The 22,130-nt window shown below is 39.8% G+C and overlaps 1 protein-coding gene across 2 annotated transcripts in view; it reads right to left on the bottom strand.

Annotated features, from left to right (window-relative positions):
- Nucleotides 1-22,130, bottom strand: part of MOXD1 (monooxygenase DBH like 1) — a 92,111-nt gene that overhangs the window by 56,135 nt on the left and 13,846 nt on the right. For both annotated transcript variants that reach the window (XM_054024124.1, XM_054024125.1), the window contains exons 2-4: nucleotides 12,256-12,402; nucleotides 11,428-11,595; nucleotides 11,215-11,298 (exon numbers count right to left, since the gene is read on the bottom strand). In XM_054024124.1, the coding sequence (XP_053880099.1) occupies nucleotides 11,215-11,298; nucleotides 11,428-11,595; nucleotides 12,256-12,402 (399 nt within the window). The remainder of the gene's footprint in view (nucleotides 1-11,214; nucleotides 11,299-11,427; nucleotides 11,596-12,255; nucleotides 12,403-22,130) is intronic.

Below are 22,130 nucleotides of genomic sequence, written 5' to 3'. Positions count from 1 at the left end.
TATGCCAAACGTAAACGTTCAGGCCCGAGAACAACAAGAAGTTACTGTTTGGTATCATTCAACATAAAAATCAGTGCCCCCATTTAGGTACCAAAGACTACAAGCCGCTTCTCTGGCTTTTAATCAATCAGTCTCTTAAACTGGAGTCCCTTTGTGTTTTTTCACACTAGAGTCTTTGGTATTACTAAAGCATTCCCATGTCCAAAAGCCGAGTCTCCCTTGGCAACAAGATTTTTGAGGGATTCTGCTTTCTAATAAGAGATTACTATGAATCTGAAAATGAAGTTTAACCAGCAGCTGCTAGCCTGCTCCAATGCAGATAAATCTTGGTTTAAAAGGCACTCCCTTCCTGTTGCAAGACCAGTATTGGAAAAATGGTTACTCACAAGTGGAAAAATATGTTATGCACAAGTGTACTGCAACATTTTTCAGTGTTCAATAACTAGGCTTTTCCTGGTGAAATATATGGCCTGATTTGATTATTCTCTCTATCATCTTTTGATGATTAAAAGCAAAAATAATTGCCTATGCAAAAATTTCCAAACCTCCTCAAATCAGACTTTTTTTTAAAACAGTTTTTTTTTTCTTTTGAAGTAGGATAAATCAATGGGACTCAAAGTGATTTACTTCCCTAAGAAATTAGAGTTAAAAATACTTTATCACTACCTTCTCTGTCACCCAACATATTAACAATGATGGAAAAAGTTTATTTGTATCAATATGCTATCTATTTGTTCTATTGTACATGAGACACTCAGATATTTATACTATACAAATATCAAGTATATATTTATCAATATATACAGTTCTTGATATTTGACCAACCAGATGTATTTTTGATTGTGTCTTATGTGTCCACCCATATAAACCCTAAACATTGTACATTCTCCCATTTCATCATTGGTCAACATGTTTGCTCCATTCTCATGAGTGATAGTGCACAATGAATGGAGATACATAAAAGGGATGGTTTGAGTACGTATCCAGACATCATCCATACTCTCTGAACCTCTGCAGAGTCTGCAAAATTGTGCTGAAAATCTCATAAAAACAGGCTCTCTGATGGGATTTTCAGTACTTTCTGGTTCCATTTGGTCATGGAAATAGTTAAGCCTTTCTTCCAGTATTTTGGCTATTCTGCTTCTGGTCCCAGACACAATGGCTAATTTCTTTGTATCTTCAGCAAGGCTGGTTCAAAGTTCGGGGTGAAGGTTCCAAATTCTGGGTAAGTTTGTTCTTATTTTATACAATCTGCTTTGACTATTCTTAATACTAGAGAGACAAGGTGGGTGAGGTAATATCTTTTATTGGACCAACTTTGTAAGCTTGAAAACTTATCTCTTTTACCAACTGAAGTTGGTCCAATAAAATATTACCTCACCCACCTTGTCTCCCTAATATCCAGGTACCAACGTGACTACAACACTGCAAGCCATGGAAGATATCCTTAATACCAATATTCAGTCTCAGTCAACGTTTTTCTGCCTATTACTACTATTCATGTAGAGATGATTATTACTAGGAGTTGCAAGATTCGTTCCTCAAATAAAAAAAAAAAAAAGATACTTTAAGGAGGTTAAGAAAATAAGAAGGAAAAATGGATTGGGTGTTGAAACTAGTATGGTCATGTTACAGTTAGTGCCGAAAAACCTTCAAGCAAAGCGATTATGGAGTTCCTGGCTTCTAAAACAAACATTCTTTCATCAACAGACGTTATAAATTCTCAGAAGTGCGTACACACCACTCAGGTATGTAAAGGGAAACAGAGGTGTGTCAAGTGTGGTGGGAGAACATGTGAATAAAGCAGGTAATACTGTATTTAAATGTTTAATTGCAGGGGGAAATACAGTGCTGCATTTGGGAGATCTGAGGTCAGCATTTATACCTAAGAAGCACAGGACCAAAGTAATGAATAATATAATTTTGGCTGATGCAGTTAAATTAGTAAGTAATCCAATTAAAATAAGTCTTAGGGAGAAAGAAAGCACTGAGGCCTAAGCTAAAAACAGTAAAAAAAATGTTACTGAAGAATCATGAACAGAAAGAGATAAATGGACTAAAACAAGCTTCAAAAATATAGTTTCTGTGGAAGTGTTTCTAATGAATTTGAAACTGTCATTTTCATGACATCTGTATGGCAAACATCTGTATGGTGCAAGCTCAGAAAAAAATGAAGAAATAAGGTCACCAGATAAATTGAAAAATAAGACAAAAGAAATTAATACATATGCGAAGCATTAAGAGTGAAAACGATCTGGTGCCATTTTTATATATTGTGACAAGTCAGACCTGGCAGTTCTGGAAGGGTGGTTGTATTAGTTGTAGGTGTATTAGTCTTAAAATGATTAAAGCACTTTTTCCTATGAACTGAAAGAGGTTACCCTCAAGTTAATTGTCGACACCTGTGTTTAATGAAGGGCAGCCAATGACCTTTAAAAATTTCTTCCAGAGGGATAAGAGAGGATGGATGAGAAACAAGCTGCAGAAGGGTTGCGTGCAGTGCGGGGGAAAGATTTCTCGTAGGTGAAAAGCTGTTTTTTCCTATAAGTGGAAATCTTTCTTTTATTTTTGTTTGGGGAGGAGGTCTTGGTTCTCAACATAGCTGGACCCAGAGAGGGTTAGAGAGGGTGGCTGGCAATTGGTAGTGACATAAAAAGGGGCAGTACTCCATCCAGCTGGTGTTAGGAAATTTAATTTTTTTGTTTTTCTTTAAAGATGCTTTGGGGCCAACCCTGTAAATATTGTAAATAAATGGATATGAAGTATTAAACCTCCAGTGTCAGCCTGTTTTACCCCAGGCCTCCTGAACACCACTTGGAGAAATGCTGAGACCTGACGTGACAAAAGAGAGGTGTTGTCACACGATGTAGAAAAGCAATGGAAATCAGAGTACATGATGGTACTTAAATGGATTTCAGAAGTTTCAATGTGCCTCCAGGGGAGAACTCTTACATAGAATGAGAAATAATAAAAATATTTTTTTAAAAACATAATCCTTGACCAGATAAAATGGCATAACCTAAACTAATCCTTTCATTACCTGCAGAAAACCTGAGTATTCAGGCTGCAGGCAGGTGGCGTACAGAGCAATTGGGGGTGTGGAGCTGCTCTCTCTCTCTCTCTTACTGACATAGCTCCTATCCCAACCTAAGGGTTGGCATAGCACCAGTGGCCCATCTATACCAATTATCCATTCACACAAAATCCATGCTCAATGTGGCTTATGCAAGATCGATGCAGAGACCTTTTCATGGGGGTTAGGAGTGCATAGGCACCCCTGTGTGACTACCCTGTCAGCAGACCCTCCAGTCATTCCCTGTGAGAAGCTTATGTGGTGCAGAGGACTTTGCCTTATGCATATGATACACTTTGTATACTCATTTCAATAAAAGCACGTTTAGAAAAAGAAGTGAGACAAACTTTCATTTTCAAGAATGGCTCGTTAATAATTGTATAGAGCAGTGCAAGAATCTGAATAATCAATAGACTTAAACTTATATTTTAGGAAGTCTTGAGTAACAAATACAACACAGAGCCTGAGCCCCTACATTTGAAAAAACTCAGGGCTAATTTCTATGTATAGAAAAAATAAAAAAGTACGGCATGGTAGCAAGCCCCAAGCATAGGCCACATCCTGGAGCTGCAAGCAGCAAGACAGGCAAGTGCACATCTAGCTGTGGGAGGTTTATGCATGCAGGAGGTGATGTACACTGCTCCGATATACAAAGCCAGTTTCATCTTGGGGTTTCAGAGCTACTGTACAGCCATCTTGCAGGTCCAGCGTGTGGATTAGATGATGCCTGACATACTCTATCCCCAACATGTCCCCTTTTTCAGTTCTACCTATTGCTATTTTTAAAATTGGCCTGTCGCACACTCGCACTGATATTTAGTTCTGCAGACAGAAAGTTCATACTGGGATTAAGAGGGTGTAGAGGAAGGCTGAACAAACCCTTAGAAGTTTAGTGAAACAAGAGGAAGAGATACTGTTCTATTGTTTGAAGCTGTATACAAAAACAGTTCAGTGCCTGGTACTGACTCTGGTTCAAATAGTTTTTTCTCTATGTTGTTGAAAGTATACTTTGTATTTATGACAGATAAAGTGATAATATAATAATAATAAATTATTTGTATTGCAGTAGCTCCTACAGCCCTCAAACAGGAGGATTTAGTAGAGCCTGCACAAATATATAGGCAGACACTGTCCCTATTCCAAGGAACTTAAAGTTTCAAGAAATATAACACAAAGGAAAATTAAAATGAGAAATCATAATCCTGATTCAGTGTCCAATTATTGTACTTATGCTCTGTACTCTGTTAGTGGATATGGTGTAAGGCATAGTTACTTGCTCCTGTCCTCCTTGTAGCTATGGGTTGAATACAGAAGTAGTCTTATCTGCTACATAATTTACCTGTTGTATGCAGTGCAGTTGTAGCCATGTCGATTCCTGGGAGCTTAAATTCATAACTCTGCTAGACACTAAAAATCAAGGACTGAAACTGGATTTATGGCTTATTACAACAATCCGTAACCCACTAACTCCCTTTTTGTCCTATGACTGCAGAGGTGTTAACAGGTCACTCTACCTTGAATGGTCCCTTAAGATATGTGCTAGCTACTTATGCTAAATCTGTTCCACCTTGCATTTAGCTGTGACACTCGGAGTACCTTTCCCAGACCCGAAGAAATGTTCTGTGTAGCTCGAAAGCTTGTCTTTCTCACCAAAGAGAAGATGGTCCAATAAAAGACATTTACCTCACCAACCTTGTCTCTCACATAATTTACCTGTCACCTGGTGCATCTTGTTCTAGGATAAAGAGGCAGTGGAGAAATGCTGATTTACACCAGCTGAGGATCTGGCCCACAGACAACAAAGTGAATGTTATGGGTTTTTTTCCCTACATATGGCATGGTACCAGATAATGAAAATAGTGCAGGTGGCATTTTACACTGATTACACTGGTCTACAATTTTTGAGAAGTCGTCTGCTTCAGAGATAAAATGTGCTTTTTATGTATTTTGATGTGCTGAATTCAAATATGACAAAACAACTGATTGGCTACTGTTTCTAAGATATTTAAATTTTTACATTTTATGTCTATGTATATTGTGTAGATAGTAGACTTTTAATCATAAATTGTAAACCTAGGTCTTTTCATGTGTTTATGGTTGCTTTACATGATAATATTTCACCTGTCCTGTTTATGTAACACTTTAAAAATCAGCAAAAGGGTTATATAAATAAAATTTATTATGAAACAAAAGGCAAAAAACTATTATGTACATAGTTTAGTCCTATTCAGTGTCTACTCGGCATTTCTTGGCTTGTCTCTTGTATTTACTAAATGAAGCACCTCTTGTCACTGTCCAGCAATAGTCTGCAAGCATTGATGGGCTCCATTTGCCCTGATAACATTTCTCCATTGTTGCAATGTCCTAGTGAAATCGCTCGCCGTTCTCGTCGCTCACTGCTCCGCAGTTCGGTGGAAAAAAATCTAGATGAGAGTTCAAAAAATGTATCTTTAGTAACATGTTGCAACCAAGGCTTTTGTATGCCTGGAGGAGGTTTTCCACCAACAACCTGTAGTTGTCTGCCTTGTTGTTTCCGAGAAAATTTATTGCCACTAACTGGAAGGCTTTCCATGCCGTCTTTTCCTTGCCACGCAGTGGATGGTCAAATGCATCATCTCGAAGAAGTTCACGAATCTGAGGACCAACAAAGACACCTTCCTGTATCTTAGCTTCACTTAACCTTGGAAATTTTCCACGGAGGTACTTGAAAGCTGCTTGTATTTTGTCAATGGCCTTGACAAAGTTCTTCATCAGACCCAGCTTGATGTGTAAGGGTGGTAACAAAATCTTCTTTGATTCAACAAGTGGTGGATGCTGAACACTTTTCCTCCCAGACTCCAATGACTGTCAGAGTGGCCAATCTTTCTTGATGTAGTGGGAATCTCTTGCACGACTATCCCATTCGCAGAGAAAACAGCAGTACTTTGTGTATCCAGTCTGCAGATCAAGCAAGAGGGCAACAACCATAAAGCTGCCACTGATGTTGGTCATAGTTTATGCACCTCAAAAGTTGTTTCATGTTGTCATAGGTTTCCTTCATATGGACTGCATGACCAACTGGAATTGATGGCAAAACATTGCCATTATGCAGTAAAACAGCTTTAAGACTCGTCTTCGATGAATCAATGAACAGTCTCCACTCACCTGGATCGTGAAGGATGTTGAGGGCTGCCATCACACCATTGATGTTGTTGCAGGCTACAAGATCACCTTCCATGAAGAAGAATGGGACAAGATCCTTTTGACAGTCACGGAACATGGAAACCCTAACATCACCTGCCAGGAGATTCCACTGCTGTAGTCTGGAGCCCAACAGCTCTGCCTTACTCTTGGGTAGTTCCAAATCCCTGACAAGGTCATTCAGTTCACCTTGTGTTATGAGGAGTGGTTCAGAGGAGGAGGATGGGAGAAAATGTGGGTCCTGTGACATTGATGGTTCAGGACCAGAAGTTTCATCCTCTTCCTCTTCCTCATCTGACTCAAGTGAGAATGATTCTGGTGCATCAGGAACCGGCAGTCCTTCTCCGTGGGGTAGTGGGCGTATAGCTGATGGAATGTTTGGATAATGCACAGTCCACTTTTTCTTCTTTGACACACCTTTCCCAACTGGAGGCACCATGCAGAAGTAACAATTGCTGGTATGATCTGTTGGCTCTCTCCAAATCACTGGCACTGCAAAAGGCATAGATTTCCTTTTCCTGTTCAACCACTGGCGAAGATTTGTTGCACAAGTGTTGCAGCATATGTGTGGGGCCCACCTCTTGTCCTGATCTCCAATTTTGCAGCCAAAATAAAGGTGATAGGCTTTCTTAACCATAGTGGTTATACTGCGCTTTTGTGATGCAAAAGTCACTTCACCACAAACATAGCAGAAGTTATCTGCACTGTTCACACAAGTATGAGTCATCTCTGCTCACTTTGGCTAAACAGAAATGTGTCCCTTTGCAAAATCAAACACTGACAAATAAGAGGGCACGACACTGTATGATTTCTAGAGCTGATATAGGGCAATTTGTTCAGCAGAGTGATGTAAGCTTCATTATGATTGCATCATCCATGACTTCTAGGAATAACATGATGCAATTCATATCATGTATGATGCAATGCCAGCTTCAGATTGCATCATTCATTGTTTTGCCTAAAAAGCAAGTACTGTCCAAACCCAGTCATAGATTTATTCATAGATCCAGTCCAAGATGTATTTTAGTCATTTCTGGTTTAAATTGAGATCCCTTCCCTTTATAACTCACTTATCCTCCGCCATTCCCAAGTCAAGGGTCGTATATACTGACCCAATAGCATATCTTGAAAACTAGAGCCAATCGACAATTTTAAACATCATTTTCATTCTCAGAATTAGGAAAGTTTGACTACATTTATTTCAGAAGCATTTGGGCTGTAGAGCAGTGTTATAATACATTGTGTGTGAAATCCTGAACGAATAGAAAGAACTGTTAGTTTACTAACATATGTCATATCATTACCCTAGCTTGTGGTAGGAATAATGGGCCAATTCTGCAAAACCTTACCCAGGCAAACAGTCCCACTGGCTTCAATGGACTACTTGGATGAATAAAGGTTTGTAGGATTGGGACCTAACTTCCTTAACACGCAAGTCTCAAAAACAGCACCTAATGCAGGGAGAATGAACACTGCATCTTTTAGAAAGGTGGAGCCTGCTCCCCACCAGCAGAGTTGGACAGCTCTATGTGTGGGAACAGAGGGCTGATGTCTCCTACTGTGGGTGACTAGAACCACACCCCAGGTTTCACAGTTTTTTTTTTTTTTTTTTTTTTTACAAAAATCATCACTTCCATTTCTTCACCTCCTTCAATCTTAAAATTCTTCACTGTCTAGCTTTACTTTTCTCTCTATTTCCCTAAGGTCTCGTCTAGAGAAAATATTGTACTTTACAATGAAAATTAATATATCTGAAAATAAATTAGTCAGAGGATAATAATAATTAATAAAAAGAAATGAAAGACAGAGAGAAAAGGTGTGCTATATGAACCAAATTCTACTTCATTTCGAGTTGGACCAGCTTAAGGGCTTAAACCACTACAGTACTTAAGCATTTGTGCATAACTAATTGTTTAGTCCTACTGAAGTTGATGAGACTGCTTATGTATTTAAAGTTATACACATGGCTTAAATGTTTTGCTGCATCAAGGCCTACTCAAGAGTAGAAATGGGCCAAATTCAGTGCAGCTGTATCCTTATGGATGCATTAGAATTATACGAGGGACAAATTTTGGCCATTTTGTCTAAATCACTGCTTTTTCTCTCTCTAAAAGTGGGATGCCTCATTTGTGTTGAATGTATACAACAGAAGAAACCATGAAACAACATCTACTTATGTATCCAAATAGCCCAATCAGTTTGTTGAAAGCAGATAATGCATTTGGCTTGTCCTTTGTCCATTTCTATCTTTGTTTGCATGGCCCATGTCCTTTTTGGAGATCCAAAATCCCATTCCTTTGTGTAATCAATAAGCATTTGGAAATGTACAATGTGTTTGCAAGAATACATCTGTATAAATCCACAACAAGCCTGCATAAGTCAGCTATACAGCTGTGTGACATATCTGAAAATTCAAGTTCTACCCTTTGGAAAGAAATGCTAAAACAGGGTTTTCACAATTCCTTTTCTCTCCTTCTCTCTGTAATCAGTTTAGCTGTCAGTGAGTATACACCATTTAAATTACAACATTGTTTTTCTGACTTGGGGAAGAAAGCATTGAAATTAATATTAAAATTCTCAGCTATTTATAATAAAATATCAAACAGGAGACTTTCAAAATTTATAAGATTCTAATATTCATTATAAATCACAGCATAAGTAAAGAATATGAAATACCACACTTCTGTGGGGAAAAAAAAAAAATCAATAAGTAAATTTCAGCTTAAGTTCTCAAACTTCATCTGGCCACATATTACATTCATATGGTACACCTATAGTAGCTGTCATGCAAAGCATCTTATGGCAAGTTACACAGAGTCTTTTCAGGGAAGCATACATGTGTACAGTTGCTATTAAGATCAGCACTGAAAGACATGCATAGGTGCTTAATATTCTGAGCCTATATCTTTTGAAAACAGATAGCAAAGAGTTTTCACACATTAATATTGTAGGCCAAATTCTGTTTTACATATACCCTTGTATGACTGGTTACCACTGACCAGGGCCGGCTCTAGGCACCAGCAAAACAAGCTGGTGCTTGGGGCGGCACATTTTTAGGGGCGGCATTCTGGCGCGGGTCTCTAAAAATGTGCCCCGGCCCCCCTAACTCACCTCTGCTGCTGCCGCTCATGCACCGCTGCTCGCCGTCCCTCCCAGGCTCTCAAACCGGGGAGGGAGGGGGAGATCCCGAGCGGCCACGGCGCGCGGAACAGCTGATTCGCGCGCTGCTGCTCCCCCTCCCTCCCGGGTTTGAGAGCCTGGGAGGGAGGGGGAGCAGCGGTGCGCGAATCAGCTGTTTCGCGTGCCGCGGCCGCTCAGGATCTCCCCCTCCCTCCTAGGCTTAAGAGCCTGGGGGGAGGAGGCAGGGCTGGGGATTTGGGGAAGGGGCGGAGTTGAGACGGGGCCGGGGGTGGGGTAAGAAAAAAACGGGGGGGGGGGGGGCGGGGGCGGCAAAAATCCTAGAGCCGGCCCTGCCACTGACTTCAATGGGGTTTACATGTAAGTAACTGAGGCATCATTTGGACCTAACAATTTACCAGTAATACAACACTGGAAAATTGATTAAACCCATGGTACCACAGAATAACCATGTCTCATATACACATTAGAGATAATGGGTCAAGCTCTCTTAGCGTATGTCTACACTGTAAAAGAACCCAACAGCAGCAAGTCTCTGAACCCAGGTCAACTTACTTGGGATTGCTTTACCGAGCTAAAAATGGAAGTGTAGACATTCTGCCTTGGGCTGGAGCCTACGCTCTGAGATCCACCCCTGTCACTGGGTTTCAGAGCCTGGGCTCCAGCCAAAGCAGGAATGTCTACACGGTTATTTTTAGCCCTGTAGCGCAAGCCCCAGAGCCTGAGTCAACTGACTTGGGCTCGAGATTCTCTGCTGGGGGTGTTTTTTGCAGTGTAGATGTACCTTTTGTTTTTAGACTCTTGCAATCTCAAAGTTATTGGAGATGAATGAACATAACAGAGAAGCCCAACAATAGTAGTAACATCTTCATGTTTTTACTTGAAACATCAATGGGTTTTAGGAAAAATTAAAAGCTTGGGCCTGATCCTGCAACCCTTATTCATACATAATAATTGTATAGTACCACTCAAGTCAAGGACTGCTAACTGCAGGGTCATGCTCCTTTTAACTAGCACCATCTAATTTTGTTTCCCCAAGATTAAAATGTATCTCAAATAATTCTTACTTTGTTCTTTTAACATCTATTCACACAGATATAATAATTTTGATTATATATTACACACCTTAAATTAATAAGGATTGAATCTAAAAATGTTTGTTGATTCAGATAAGCATCCAAATGTATGGATATTTATTTGAACTATCTACTTCACTTTGGTCTGCTAAAGTGGGACAGAATTATTGTGAGAATAGGCTCTTTTGTGAGGAAGAGTGTAAGCACCATCTTTCTCAGTGTTTTTGTGCTTCTGGGTCCAGCCTGAACCAGAAGTTACAGAGGCTAAAGATATATGTAATATAAGGAATAATGCTAACTGGTTGCAGTTTTGAAACCAGTTTGAATTTGCTCTGAGCTTTGTAAAAAAGCCTGTGTTTTTTTTTTTAAACCCAAATCAGTTTACCCATTTTCTCACACACACCCACAGAATTGTGGAATATCAGGGTTAGAAGGGGCCTCATGAGATCATCTAGTCCAACCCCCTGCTCAAAGCATGACCATTCCCCAGATCCCTAAATGCCCCCCTCAAGGATTGAACTCATAACCGTGGGTTTAGCAGGCCAATGCTCAAACCATTGAGCTATCCCTCTCCCCCTCCTAGTTTCACAAAAACATTTGAAAGATCTTCTTTGTTTGTTTTTTGTCCCCGTGCAGAACAAAAACAAATTTGAAAACCTTGAAAGTTGCTGTGAAACAGAATTGCTGTCCTATGGACATCTCTAAACATGAGGGTATAATTTGGACTCTTCAGACTGAGTCACATACCTTTATCACATGATGCTTTTCATGACGTATAGGTATCTTAAACATTTGGCACCAATATGTTGTGTCTTTGTCTGGTATAGGCACCTGTCTTAATAAAAAGGGAAAGAAAACACTAATATAAAAGTCAAACTTTTTTCATGTTTCTTCAATCCCTACCTCTTGCCCCTACCTCTACCCTATCTCCAAATAAAAACAAAATCCAAAGTAACTTACGTCTTGGTTTGTCAAGTCAAAGTATGCCAAAGAGGCAGATATAACATTCTTTTTCTCAGGGTTCAGTAAACGTAGACTCTTTGAGCCGCGATTTGATCCATGGTAATTTTGACCTGCTTCTCCCATGTCTTTGTGGTGATAGGCCCATATCACCCTTACTGTGCTCTCCTTGAAAACAAAAATATTTTCTATCATAGCGAACTTTCTAAAGTTAGAAGATTAACATACCAAAATGAATGATTTGATGCAAGTCTTTCTGCTTGTTCAGTCATCTTTAATGCTATTGTCAGTGAGTACATATTTTAAAAGTGCATAAAAAGAAATAAATAGTCTATCGCAGCCACTATGCAGTAAATAAAAGAACTTAACATGGACAGTAAACATATTTAAAAAAACTGCTCTGCTTAAACAAAGAGAAAATACAGAAATTAAAATATAAAGTATGTTTTTCCTGCTATATGCACAAATTTTCCAGAAATTCAGCTTTTTGTACTGAGGTCAAGCATGTAAGACTCAGTATGAAAGAAATTTCAGAAAGGTCTGAGAAACAGAAGGGGAGGGAAAGAAGTTGGAATTTGACTTTAACTGCCTATGCCTACTAAAATACATTTAAATATAGAAATTTTACATGATTAATCTAAGCCCTAAAATGAAATTTTTGGAAAGTTTGTGCATATAGCTGGATAAACACATTTGGTAGTTGAATTTCTGTAGTTCTTTTTCTTTTTTTTAATCTGAGGAGTTTTTGATAACTGGCTTCAACATCATGGTACATTTTTATGTACTTGATCTATATGTATCTGTCTATATAAAAGCAGAACACCTTACCGTTATACTCTTATCATTTGTGTCACAAGTGTGTAGCTCTCTGCTAAAAGCCAATATTGTATGTGTACTATTTTCCATGGCATACTCAAGATGGTAATCCTGTTGAGAATCTCTCTTCAATGCTCTGTTTGCATCTGTAAAATAATCCTATTGAAAATACAAAATAAAAACAACTTGCTGTAATTCATTATAAAATGATCTCTGGTATTAAACCCAAAACATATCTTTATGTAAAATATTGAAACTACAACAATTGTTTGTTAAAGGATTTATTGTAGATGAGATTGGATAATTCTCTGGGTAAAAAGTCATCTAAGTCTTTCTCCAGCAGGTGAACCTTACTAGTAAACATCTGAGGCTCAGGAACTTAAAGCAGATCCTTCTTTAACAATAGTATAAATTTACCGCTTGTGCCTAGACACCTAGAAAAAACAAATAGGATACTTAAAAGATAATGAGCAAATTCATCTTTACTGTAACTTTACTGATTTCAGGACAGCAAGAATCGATTTCACTTAATGTTTATATCAAAAGCACTTCCTCTTCCTCTCTCCCCACATTTTAGTCTTTACTATTTTTTCTCATGAAAAAATTGGGGGAAAAAAATCTAAAAGAAATCTAAAAATCTAAACAAACCAGCCACTCTAGCTTTAACTACTGTGTTTTTTTGGAAAATTACCATTAAACGGCAAAATTCATCTTATGATGGCATAGTCTTGTTTACACCTCTATCAGTTAAAAAAGCCCCTCAAATGTTTTCAGTGTATTTTTTAAAAGAAAGATCAGTCTTCAGTGTAGCAGACATATCATATAATTGCAGACTTCAATAATGTCACATCATTAACCTCTTCATCCTTGAATTCTTTGCTGCCATGTGCAGCTGCTTGCTAGCTGTGCCTCATTCCCACAAGATGACACATCCTCTCATATTGACAGAGCCCCAATCATGTGGTGTTCATTAAAAAAAAAAAAAGGCCTTCCATAGGCTCAGGGACAAGGGAGCAGCATAGTCTTAGTTGCCCTTCTTTGAGTTTTAGGCCTTTTCTGTGCAGATATTTTGTTTTTCGCTACTCTGTGCGCTGAACCTTGGAGGGGAGCAGCTGGCCTGTGGTTAGGAAAACATCAAGAGAAAACTCTTTCCCAGCATATGCTAGTGTTCTCTCTGTTACCAAAGGATTTTGTTTGAAGCAGAATTTTTTAACTAGTAGATGTGCTTCTGGGGCTAAATGTGTTTTATGTGGTTTCTATGACTTGCATGCTCCAGCCTCCAGAGAGAGAGAGAGAGAGAATCTCTCACCTGAATATGCAATTGAGAGAGTTTTAAAAGTGCACATGCAAGTGTTTAGAAATTATATTCAATGCAAAACTTGAGGCTGAACTGAAATCTTTGAAAATCTGGCTCCTGGTCAACAGCAACTAAATCAAAATCTTAGGTGAAATCTTGGCCCCAGAAAAACTCACATTTAATTAATGAGTCCAGGATTTCACCACTCATTTCTGAAGTGTCCCTTTTTCTCTCTCATTATCACCATAGAATCTGAGAGTGGAATTTGGCTCATTATGCATGTTATAGATTGATATGCATAAATATGTATGCATCTATATATCTTGAACGTGGAGCACTCAAAAGTTAGGACATGCCAGATTTAATGTTGCCTGTGAAAACTTAACTGGTCCCTCTTCTGTATATGCACTATGACATTAATTACAGGAGCATATTTTTTCCACAGGACTCCTGCCTCATCCAGTGCACAGGATGGACTATGTTATGGGGATGAATCAAGCCTGTATAGTGTTGCTTGTAGGAACCCTGCTTCATTTGCTACAGAAGTTGGATGGTGTATAGCAAATGTGGCAGAGGGCAGCAGGAAGAGAAAGGATGGACTCTTGGTTAAGGAAGTTGAATCTGCCCTGGAGAACTGGATTCTATCCTTGCACGTGCCACAAAGTTTCCATGTGATGCTTGGCAAGTCACTTACACCAAACTATTCACACATGGACACTGTTTAGTTTTTATTTTATGGTGTCCAATTTGAGTCCCTGAGGTTGACAACTTGCAATTGCAACTGAAGTCAGCATAGCTGTGCTTTCAAATTAAAGTGTTTGATAATGGCGATAATAATGTTCCCTTACCTCACAAGGGCATTGTGAAGATAAATTAATTACAAGTTTCAGAGTAACAGCCGTGTTAGTCTGTATCCGCAAAAAGAAGAACAGGAGTACTTGTGGCACCTTAGAGACTAACAAATTTATTAGAGCATAAGCTTTCGTGGACTACAGCCCACTTATGCATCCGAAGAAGTGGGCTGTAGTCCACGAAAGCTTATGCTCTAATAAATTTGTTAGTCTCTAAGGTGCCACAAGTACTCCTGTTCTTCTTTTTATAAATTAATTAATGTTTGGAAAGCACTCGGATACTATAGTGATGAGCACCACAGATAAGCCCATGAAGAAATTCACAGTTCTGTATGCAGAGCAGGGTTTGAGTAGTGTGCAGTAATAAGGCCTGGGGCCACACATTGAACAATGAGGAAAACACAAATTATGGAATAGCTGCTCCTTCATCGACCACTGTCCATCCTGTGCACTGAATGAGGCCAGGGTACAAGCCACAATAAAAACAAATTTTAAAACCTCATATGTTGTCACAAAATGAAATAATTGTTTTCCGGACAGCCCTATGCATGGCTAGGTATGAGTATACATGCAAAAACGGGTATGTGAGTGTGTGTGGATGAGAAAAGTCACAGAATCAGCAGAAGTGTGAGCTGAGAAGAGGAGCAGAGGAAGCAGCTGAGAGATCTGGGGCCTATGTATGTGTGCTGAGAGGAAGGGAATAGATGGTTGGGTTGGGTTGGGTTGGGTGATGGGACAGAATTGCTGGATTTGTTTTACCAGGTGGAATTAACGGAGCTGCTTTGGGGTCTGTATTGGGAGAACAGATGGGTGGGTGGGTGTTGAGTGGAGGTTTGCTTGAGGAACTGGGGTGTTGTGTTCAGTGATTAATATATTTTTGTTGAGTTGAAACTATGGACTTTTTTCCATTCAGATAGTTACAAGGGATTAGATGGATTTGCAGTGCGGTGGAGGACCCACTTCCAAGTTTTGCTTGAGTCCTATCCAAATATTAAAATCCTGTCCTCTGCATCACTGAATTAGGCATAAAATATGCCAATAAGGATAACTGATGATAATAATACAAGTGTCAACATAACTATTTCATTCATCCTATATGAATGGAGAGGGACGGTCACACATCTGCACAATTTACAGTGAGTGATGTCTCAGTTTGATTCTATAAGGGAATGGTGTTTGGGAAATATCACCATATCGATGTGTTTTTCAGCATCTAGTAAGGGTGAGAAAAGCTGGATTCAGTCATTACCTGTACAAATCCATTCACTCATTTACCACTTTTGGCACGGAAAAAGCCCAGTATTTACTAAACAAACGTATCCAGCCATTAGCTTGGGAGCAATTTATATTTTTGGCTAAATCTTTTAGTTCCGTGGCTTTCACCTTTCCAGACTACTGTACCCCTTTCAGGAGTCTGATTTGTCTTGCATATCCCCAAGTTTCACTTCACTTAAAAACTACTTGCTTACAAAATCAGACATAAAAATACAAGTGTCACAGCACAATATTAATGAAAAATTGCTGACTCTCATTTTACCATATAATTATAAAATAAATCAATTGGAATATAAATAGTGTACATACATTTCAGTGTATAGGTATATAGAGCAGTATAAACAAGTCATTGTCTATCTGAAATATTAGTTTGTACTGACTTTGCTAGTGCTTTTTATGTAGCCTCTTGTAAAACTAGTCAAATATCTAGGAAGTAATGTATCCCCCAGAGATCTCTGTGTACCCCCAGAGGTTCATGTACCCCTGGTTGAAAACCACTGTTTTAGTCAATCCTTTTGTCTTTGGAAGATCTGCCATCATAAACATGGAGGACATATGGATCTGGAGATACACCTCTTTGGGGGGGGGGGGGAGAATAAGAATAAACAATGTAGGGCCTGTTCCCACATTACTGATAGAATCGAACTTCCCACTGGCTTCTCAGGTTACTAGTGTGGAGGCTGCTCCCTAGCACAGGACTTGTCCACACTTATAAGTTTACTGGTACAACTATGTCAGTTAGGGGTGTGATTTTTACCTACCCCTGGTGTGGACACAATTATAGTTGTATAAGGATGCCGTATACCAATATAAGTACTTTTATGCCAGTACAATTGTGTCCACAGTAGCGGGGTTTTACCACTTAAACTATACAGATATAGTTAAAGCAGCTAAACTTTCTATTGTTGACAAGCCCATAGTGGTACATGCTGTTCTAAATATTAGAGAGATGAAGCACAGATCTGTGGTCAGAATGAAGCCCTCAGTATAAGATTTCTATATCAATCTTAACAGCACGGAAAAAATATGGTCTGGTTTGCTGATTCTGCACTTACTATTCATCCATTATAATAAGGGCTTAAGGTACGAGTCTCTATTTCTTTGCACCTCTGGGGATATTGCCATGCAAAATAAGTGCAAAGTGCATATAAAAACACTATCAAATCAGACTGGTAGTGTTTTATACCCACTTTACACTGGTGTAAATGATTACAGAAGGAGGAAGCAAGTGGAGAATCAGGCCCTTTCTTTCTTCTGTGAAATCTAGCTCTCTTGCCCAATGGTAAACCAAATTTTGGTTGTTTATAGAATTTCTGTTGAAAACTTGCAGTACTATAGATTAATCCTTTGGAAGTAAATATTATTAGTCTTGACACATGATAGCACAGACTTTCTTCTTTGGGATATTTTACACCCTTTGAAAATAATATAAGTATCTTAAATATAACACAATTCTTCTGCATTTTCTATAGTAATATTGCATAAATCAGTCTTAGCAAACCTTAGCACAGACTTTACATCAGTCGAATACTTAGATAGCATTATCACAATATGCTGTTTAGAAATTAAAACAGCATATGGAAAGTTAACAATCACACAGATTATACAAGTTGTTGTGTATCATTTACAACAGATGAAGGCAATGATGTTAAATTGGTTCTCACATTCTATTGACCTGTATCACTTTCATATAAGAGCTTTGCAATGGACATGTTTCTGATTGGCACTATACAAAACAGCATGGAGAGTAATTTCTTATAGATGTAATAAAAGCTGTAAATAGGCTGTTTTATCCTTGAAGAATGTAAGCACAGCTGCACAAGGAATCTTGAGAAAAAAAAATATTACCAGCTGTCATCACACACTTGAACAGGTGTTTATAGAGAAAAAAGCAACCCTCAACATCTTTACGATGTCCAAGACTGTTTTGTTTATGATATCCATTACCTATAATAAATTTTATATAGCATCTTTCAACCCAAAGGATCATAAAGTAATTTACAGACTATGGCCCTATCCACAGGTTCAATGTGTGAGCAGACTGCAAGATTTATAAAAGTTGCCATGTTCTTCCTCAGAGATCACCAAATTTCAATGCTAATTAGATTAGTGTAGGGGGGCATGTCAGGGTCAAACGATAGGGAAGAGGCATGGACAAAGCTAGATGCACTCCAGCTATTCCCAGTTTAAAGACCATTGTTCGTTAGTGGAGGTTAGACCTGCCCTGAGATTGCTTTAGCTTGGGACAGAGTTGGAGATGACCTGGGCAGAGAAGCAGGGAGCTATAACCTAGAAGGAAGTAAGCACAGCACAGAATCTGACTCAGAATATCTAGGAAGGATAAACTGCTCCAGAAAAAGAAAGAACTGACCAAAACTTTTGTCTGAAATCTGCAACAAACCAACCCTTTATTTGGAACTCTAAATCACGTGGTTAACCTTTTTATTATTAATTACTATTAATATTATCTTTCATTCAAATGGAATCCTGCAGTTCTTGGTTCCAGCAGCCACTGGATAATATCACAAGAAAAGCTGTTTTCACATGGTATCTGACAGGAACCATATAGAACATAATATTATAAATAAGCAAAACAAACTTTTTTCAATAAATGAATTCCAGCTTGAATTTAGAGCAATGACTTTACTCAGTTCTTATTTTATTAAAAATAAAGTAGAGTGACCAACAGAGAACTAACAAGAAGGAAAAGTCTGCAAGCCTCAATCACTGTGTCACAGTAAGAACATTATGAGATCATTCTGGTTGACTGATAATGATGTAACAGGTCCCAAATGACAAATAATATTCTATAGAAAGCATAGACTGACAATCAAGCAACTGCAGGAGGTGTACAAAGTAACTGTCCAATAGCCAATTCATTTGCCACCTATAACCAGTTTGTTCAGAATTAATTATCTATGGCTGATTATATAAACAGTAGATTAAATAAACTATGCTTCACTACTACAAAAGCCAAATAATGTTCGTATGAGCAGTCCCAGCAGGCTACACTCATTACTGGTATAACTCTGATTAAGTTAGTGGAAGTACACGAAGGTGAATGTGGCCCACTTACTTCAGCAGAACTGTCATTTGAGTAAGGAGAGAAGGATTTTCCCCCAAATATATGTATTTTTTTTAAGATAGAGAGAGAAAGAGATACATGCACTTCTTCCAGTTTTTAGGGTTTTTTGACATATTAGAAGGATTTGTTTATAATATGTGTGTGTGTGTGTGTGTGTGTGTACACACACAGACATAAATAGAATATAAACAAGCCATTCTTATATGTCAAATAAACCTACAAACTGGAAGGTGCCAATAATTTTCATTCTAAATCCAATTTCTTTTATCCAGGTGAGTTCTGTCACGGATCTGTATATTCTGCAGCAAGACGGACCTAAATTCTGCACACACCCCTTGGTTTCTGTGGAACCCTGTGGCAGTTGATGAAATTTTGCATCAGACTAAGCCCTGGTCTACACTACGGGATTAGGTCGAATTTAGCCACATTAGGTCGGTCGATTTTATAATACACAACCAACCCAGTTCCATCAACCTAAAGGGCTCTTAAAAACAACTTCTGTACTCCTCCCCGGCAAGGGGAGTAGCGCTAAAATTGACCTTGCTGGGTCAAATTTGACAGCACTTTCAACTCCAATGCACTAGCCAGATACACAAGAAAAGCCCCAGGAAATTTTGAATTTCATTTCCTGTATGGTCAGCGTGGCGAGCTCAGCAGTATAGGTGACGATGCAGTCCCCCCAGAATCGCAAACGAGTTCCAGCATGGACCAAATGGGAGACACTGGATCTGATTGCTGGCTTAGGCACAACTCCGATCAAAAAGAAGAAATGCTAATATATATGCCAAAATCGCACAGGGCATGATGGACAGAGGCTACAACAGGGACACACAGCAGTGCCGCATGAAAGTTAAGGAATTCAGGCAAGCCTAACAAAAGACAAAGGAGGCAACAGTTACTCCAGGTCAGAGCCCCATACATGCCACTTCTATGATCAGCTGCATGGCATTCTAGGGGGGGGACCCTACAACTACCCCACCACTGTCCATGGACACCTGCAAGGGGGAGTCTCATGCAACATGGAGGAGGATTTTGTGGATGAGGAAGAGAAAGAGGAGAAGGAGGAGAATGTACAGCAGGGAAGAGGTGAATCTGTTTTCCCTGGCAGCCAGGACCTTTTCATCACCCTGGAGCTAATACCCTCTCAAGGCAGGATCCCCGACCCTGAAGGCGGAGAAGGCTGCTCTGGTGAGTGAACATTTGTAACTACAGTACAGAGTTTAAAGCAATAGTGTTTAATGTTTGATTTGCCCTGAAGACTTGGGATGCATTTGTGGCCAGTACAACTACTGGAAAAGTCTGTTAACGTGTCTGGGGATGGAGCGGGAATCCTCCAAGGACATCTCCATGAAGCTCTCCTGGAGGTATTCTGAAAGCCTTTGCAGAAGGTTTCTGGGGAGGGCTGCCTTATTTCGTCCTCCACGGTAGTACACTTTACCACATCAAGCCAGTAGCAAGTAGTCTGGAATCATTGCAACACAAAGCATGGCAGCGAATGGTTCTGGATTTTGGTCACATTCAAGCAACATTCAGTCTATATCTTTCTGTGTTAGCCTCAGGAGAGTGATATCATTCATGGTCACCTGGTTGAAATAGGGGAATTTTTGTAAGGGAACAGTAAAAGGACCCCGGTCATGCTGAACTGTTTGCACTTGACTAAAAGGGATCATCCCAGAGAATAGCCACGCGGTGGGGTGAGGGGGTGGGGCGTGCTGCACATCCATCCAAAAACTGCAGCCCCTCCTTTTAAATGGCAAAACCAACCAGCATTGTTTGTTATGGGAAAGGAGAGTGCTGCAGTTCAAAACCATTCCCACATATTATGAAGGCATTAGAAGCCAACCCCACGTACCCTTTGGCTTACTATGGCTGCCTGGAAACCAAATTCTGTTGCCCAGCTGTGTGTGATGTGTCACCATACCAGCAGGTGCTCAATATAAAAGGCAAAATGTGACCTTGTACCTAAAGCACATGTGCTATCTGCTGCAAATTGCTTGATTCACTGTGAAAGAATCTCCCTTTTGTTCTCAGAAATGTATCATCTTAAATGTTACTCTCCCTTTTTATCGGGTGAAAATATTTCTATGCTACCCCTATCATCTCCGTCCCTGAAGTTATCGCAGATTAGAAGGTGAAAAAAATGCACTCGCGATGACATGTTTTCCGAGCTCATGCAGTCCTCCCGCACTGATAGGGTACAGCTCAATGCATGGAGGCATTTAAGTGGCAGAGTCCAGGAAAGCATTAAGTGAGCGCAATGAGAAGAGGCAGGATGCAAAGCTGAGGCTAATGGGAGAGCAAATGGACATGCTCAGGCGTCTAGTGGAGTTGCAGGAAAGTCAACAAGAGCAAGACTGCCGCTGCGTCCACTGTATAACCCCCTACCCTCCTCCCCAAGTTCCATATCCTCCTCACCCAGATGCCCAAGAATGCAGGGGGAGAGGCTCTGGGCACCCAGCCACTCCTCACAGAGGATGGCCGAAGCCACAGAAGGCTGTCATTCAAACAGTTTTGATTTGTAGTGTGGCTACAATAAGCAATGTGGCCTTGTCCTTCTCTCCTCCCCTCCTCCCCCCCTCCACCGCACTCAGGCTACATTGTCAGTTCTCACTTTTTTAAAAAAATAAATAAAGAAAGAATGCATGGTTTCAAAACAATAGTGACTTTATTTCCTTTGCCAGCTGTGATCGAAGGGGGGAGGGTGGTTGGCTTACAGGGAATTAAAATCAACAAAGGGGGCGGATTTGCATCAAGGAGAAACACACACAACTCTCACATGGTAGCCTGGCCAGTCATGAAACTGGTTTTCAAAGCCTCTCTGATGTGCAGCACACCTAGCTGTGGTCTTCTAATCGCCTTGGTGTCTGGCTGCTCAAAATCGGCCTCCAGGCGATTTGTCTCAAGCTCCCACCCCACCATAAACATCTCCCCCTTACTGTCACAGATATTATGGAGCACACAGCAAGCAGCAATAACAATGGGAATATTGGTTGCGATGAGATCTAACCTAGTCAGCAAACAGCGCCAGCGAGCTTTTAAACATCCAAAAGCACATTCTACCACCATTCTGCACTTGCTCAGCCTATAGTTGAACTGCTCCTTACTACTGTCCAGGCTGCCTGTGTCTGGCTTCATGAGCCATGGGAGCAAGGGGTAGGCTGGGTCTCCAAGGATAACTATTGGTATTTCAACATCTCCCACAGTAATTTTCTGGTCTGGGAAGTAAGTCCCTTCTTGCAGCTGTTCAAACAGCCTAGAGTTCCTAAAGATGCGAGCGTCATGCACCTTTCCCAGCCATCCCACGTTGAGGTCGGTGAAACGTCCCTTGTGATACACCAGTGCTTGCAGCACCATTGAAAAGTACTGCTTGTGGTTTATG

The sequence above is a fragment of the Malaclemys terrapin genome, chromosome 3, assembly GCF_027887155.1.
Source record: "Malaclemys terrapin pileata isolate rMalTer1 chromosome 3, rMalTer1.hap1, whole genome shotgun sequence".
Taxonomy (NCBI): Eukaryota; Metazoa; Chordata; order Testudines; family Emydidae; genus Malaclemys; species Malaclemys terrapin.
Note: the sequence above shows the minus strand (reverse complement) of the source record. Positions and strands in the feature narration are given on the sequence as shown.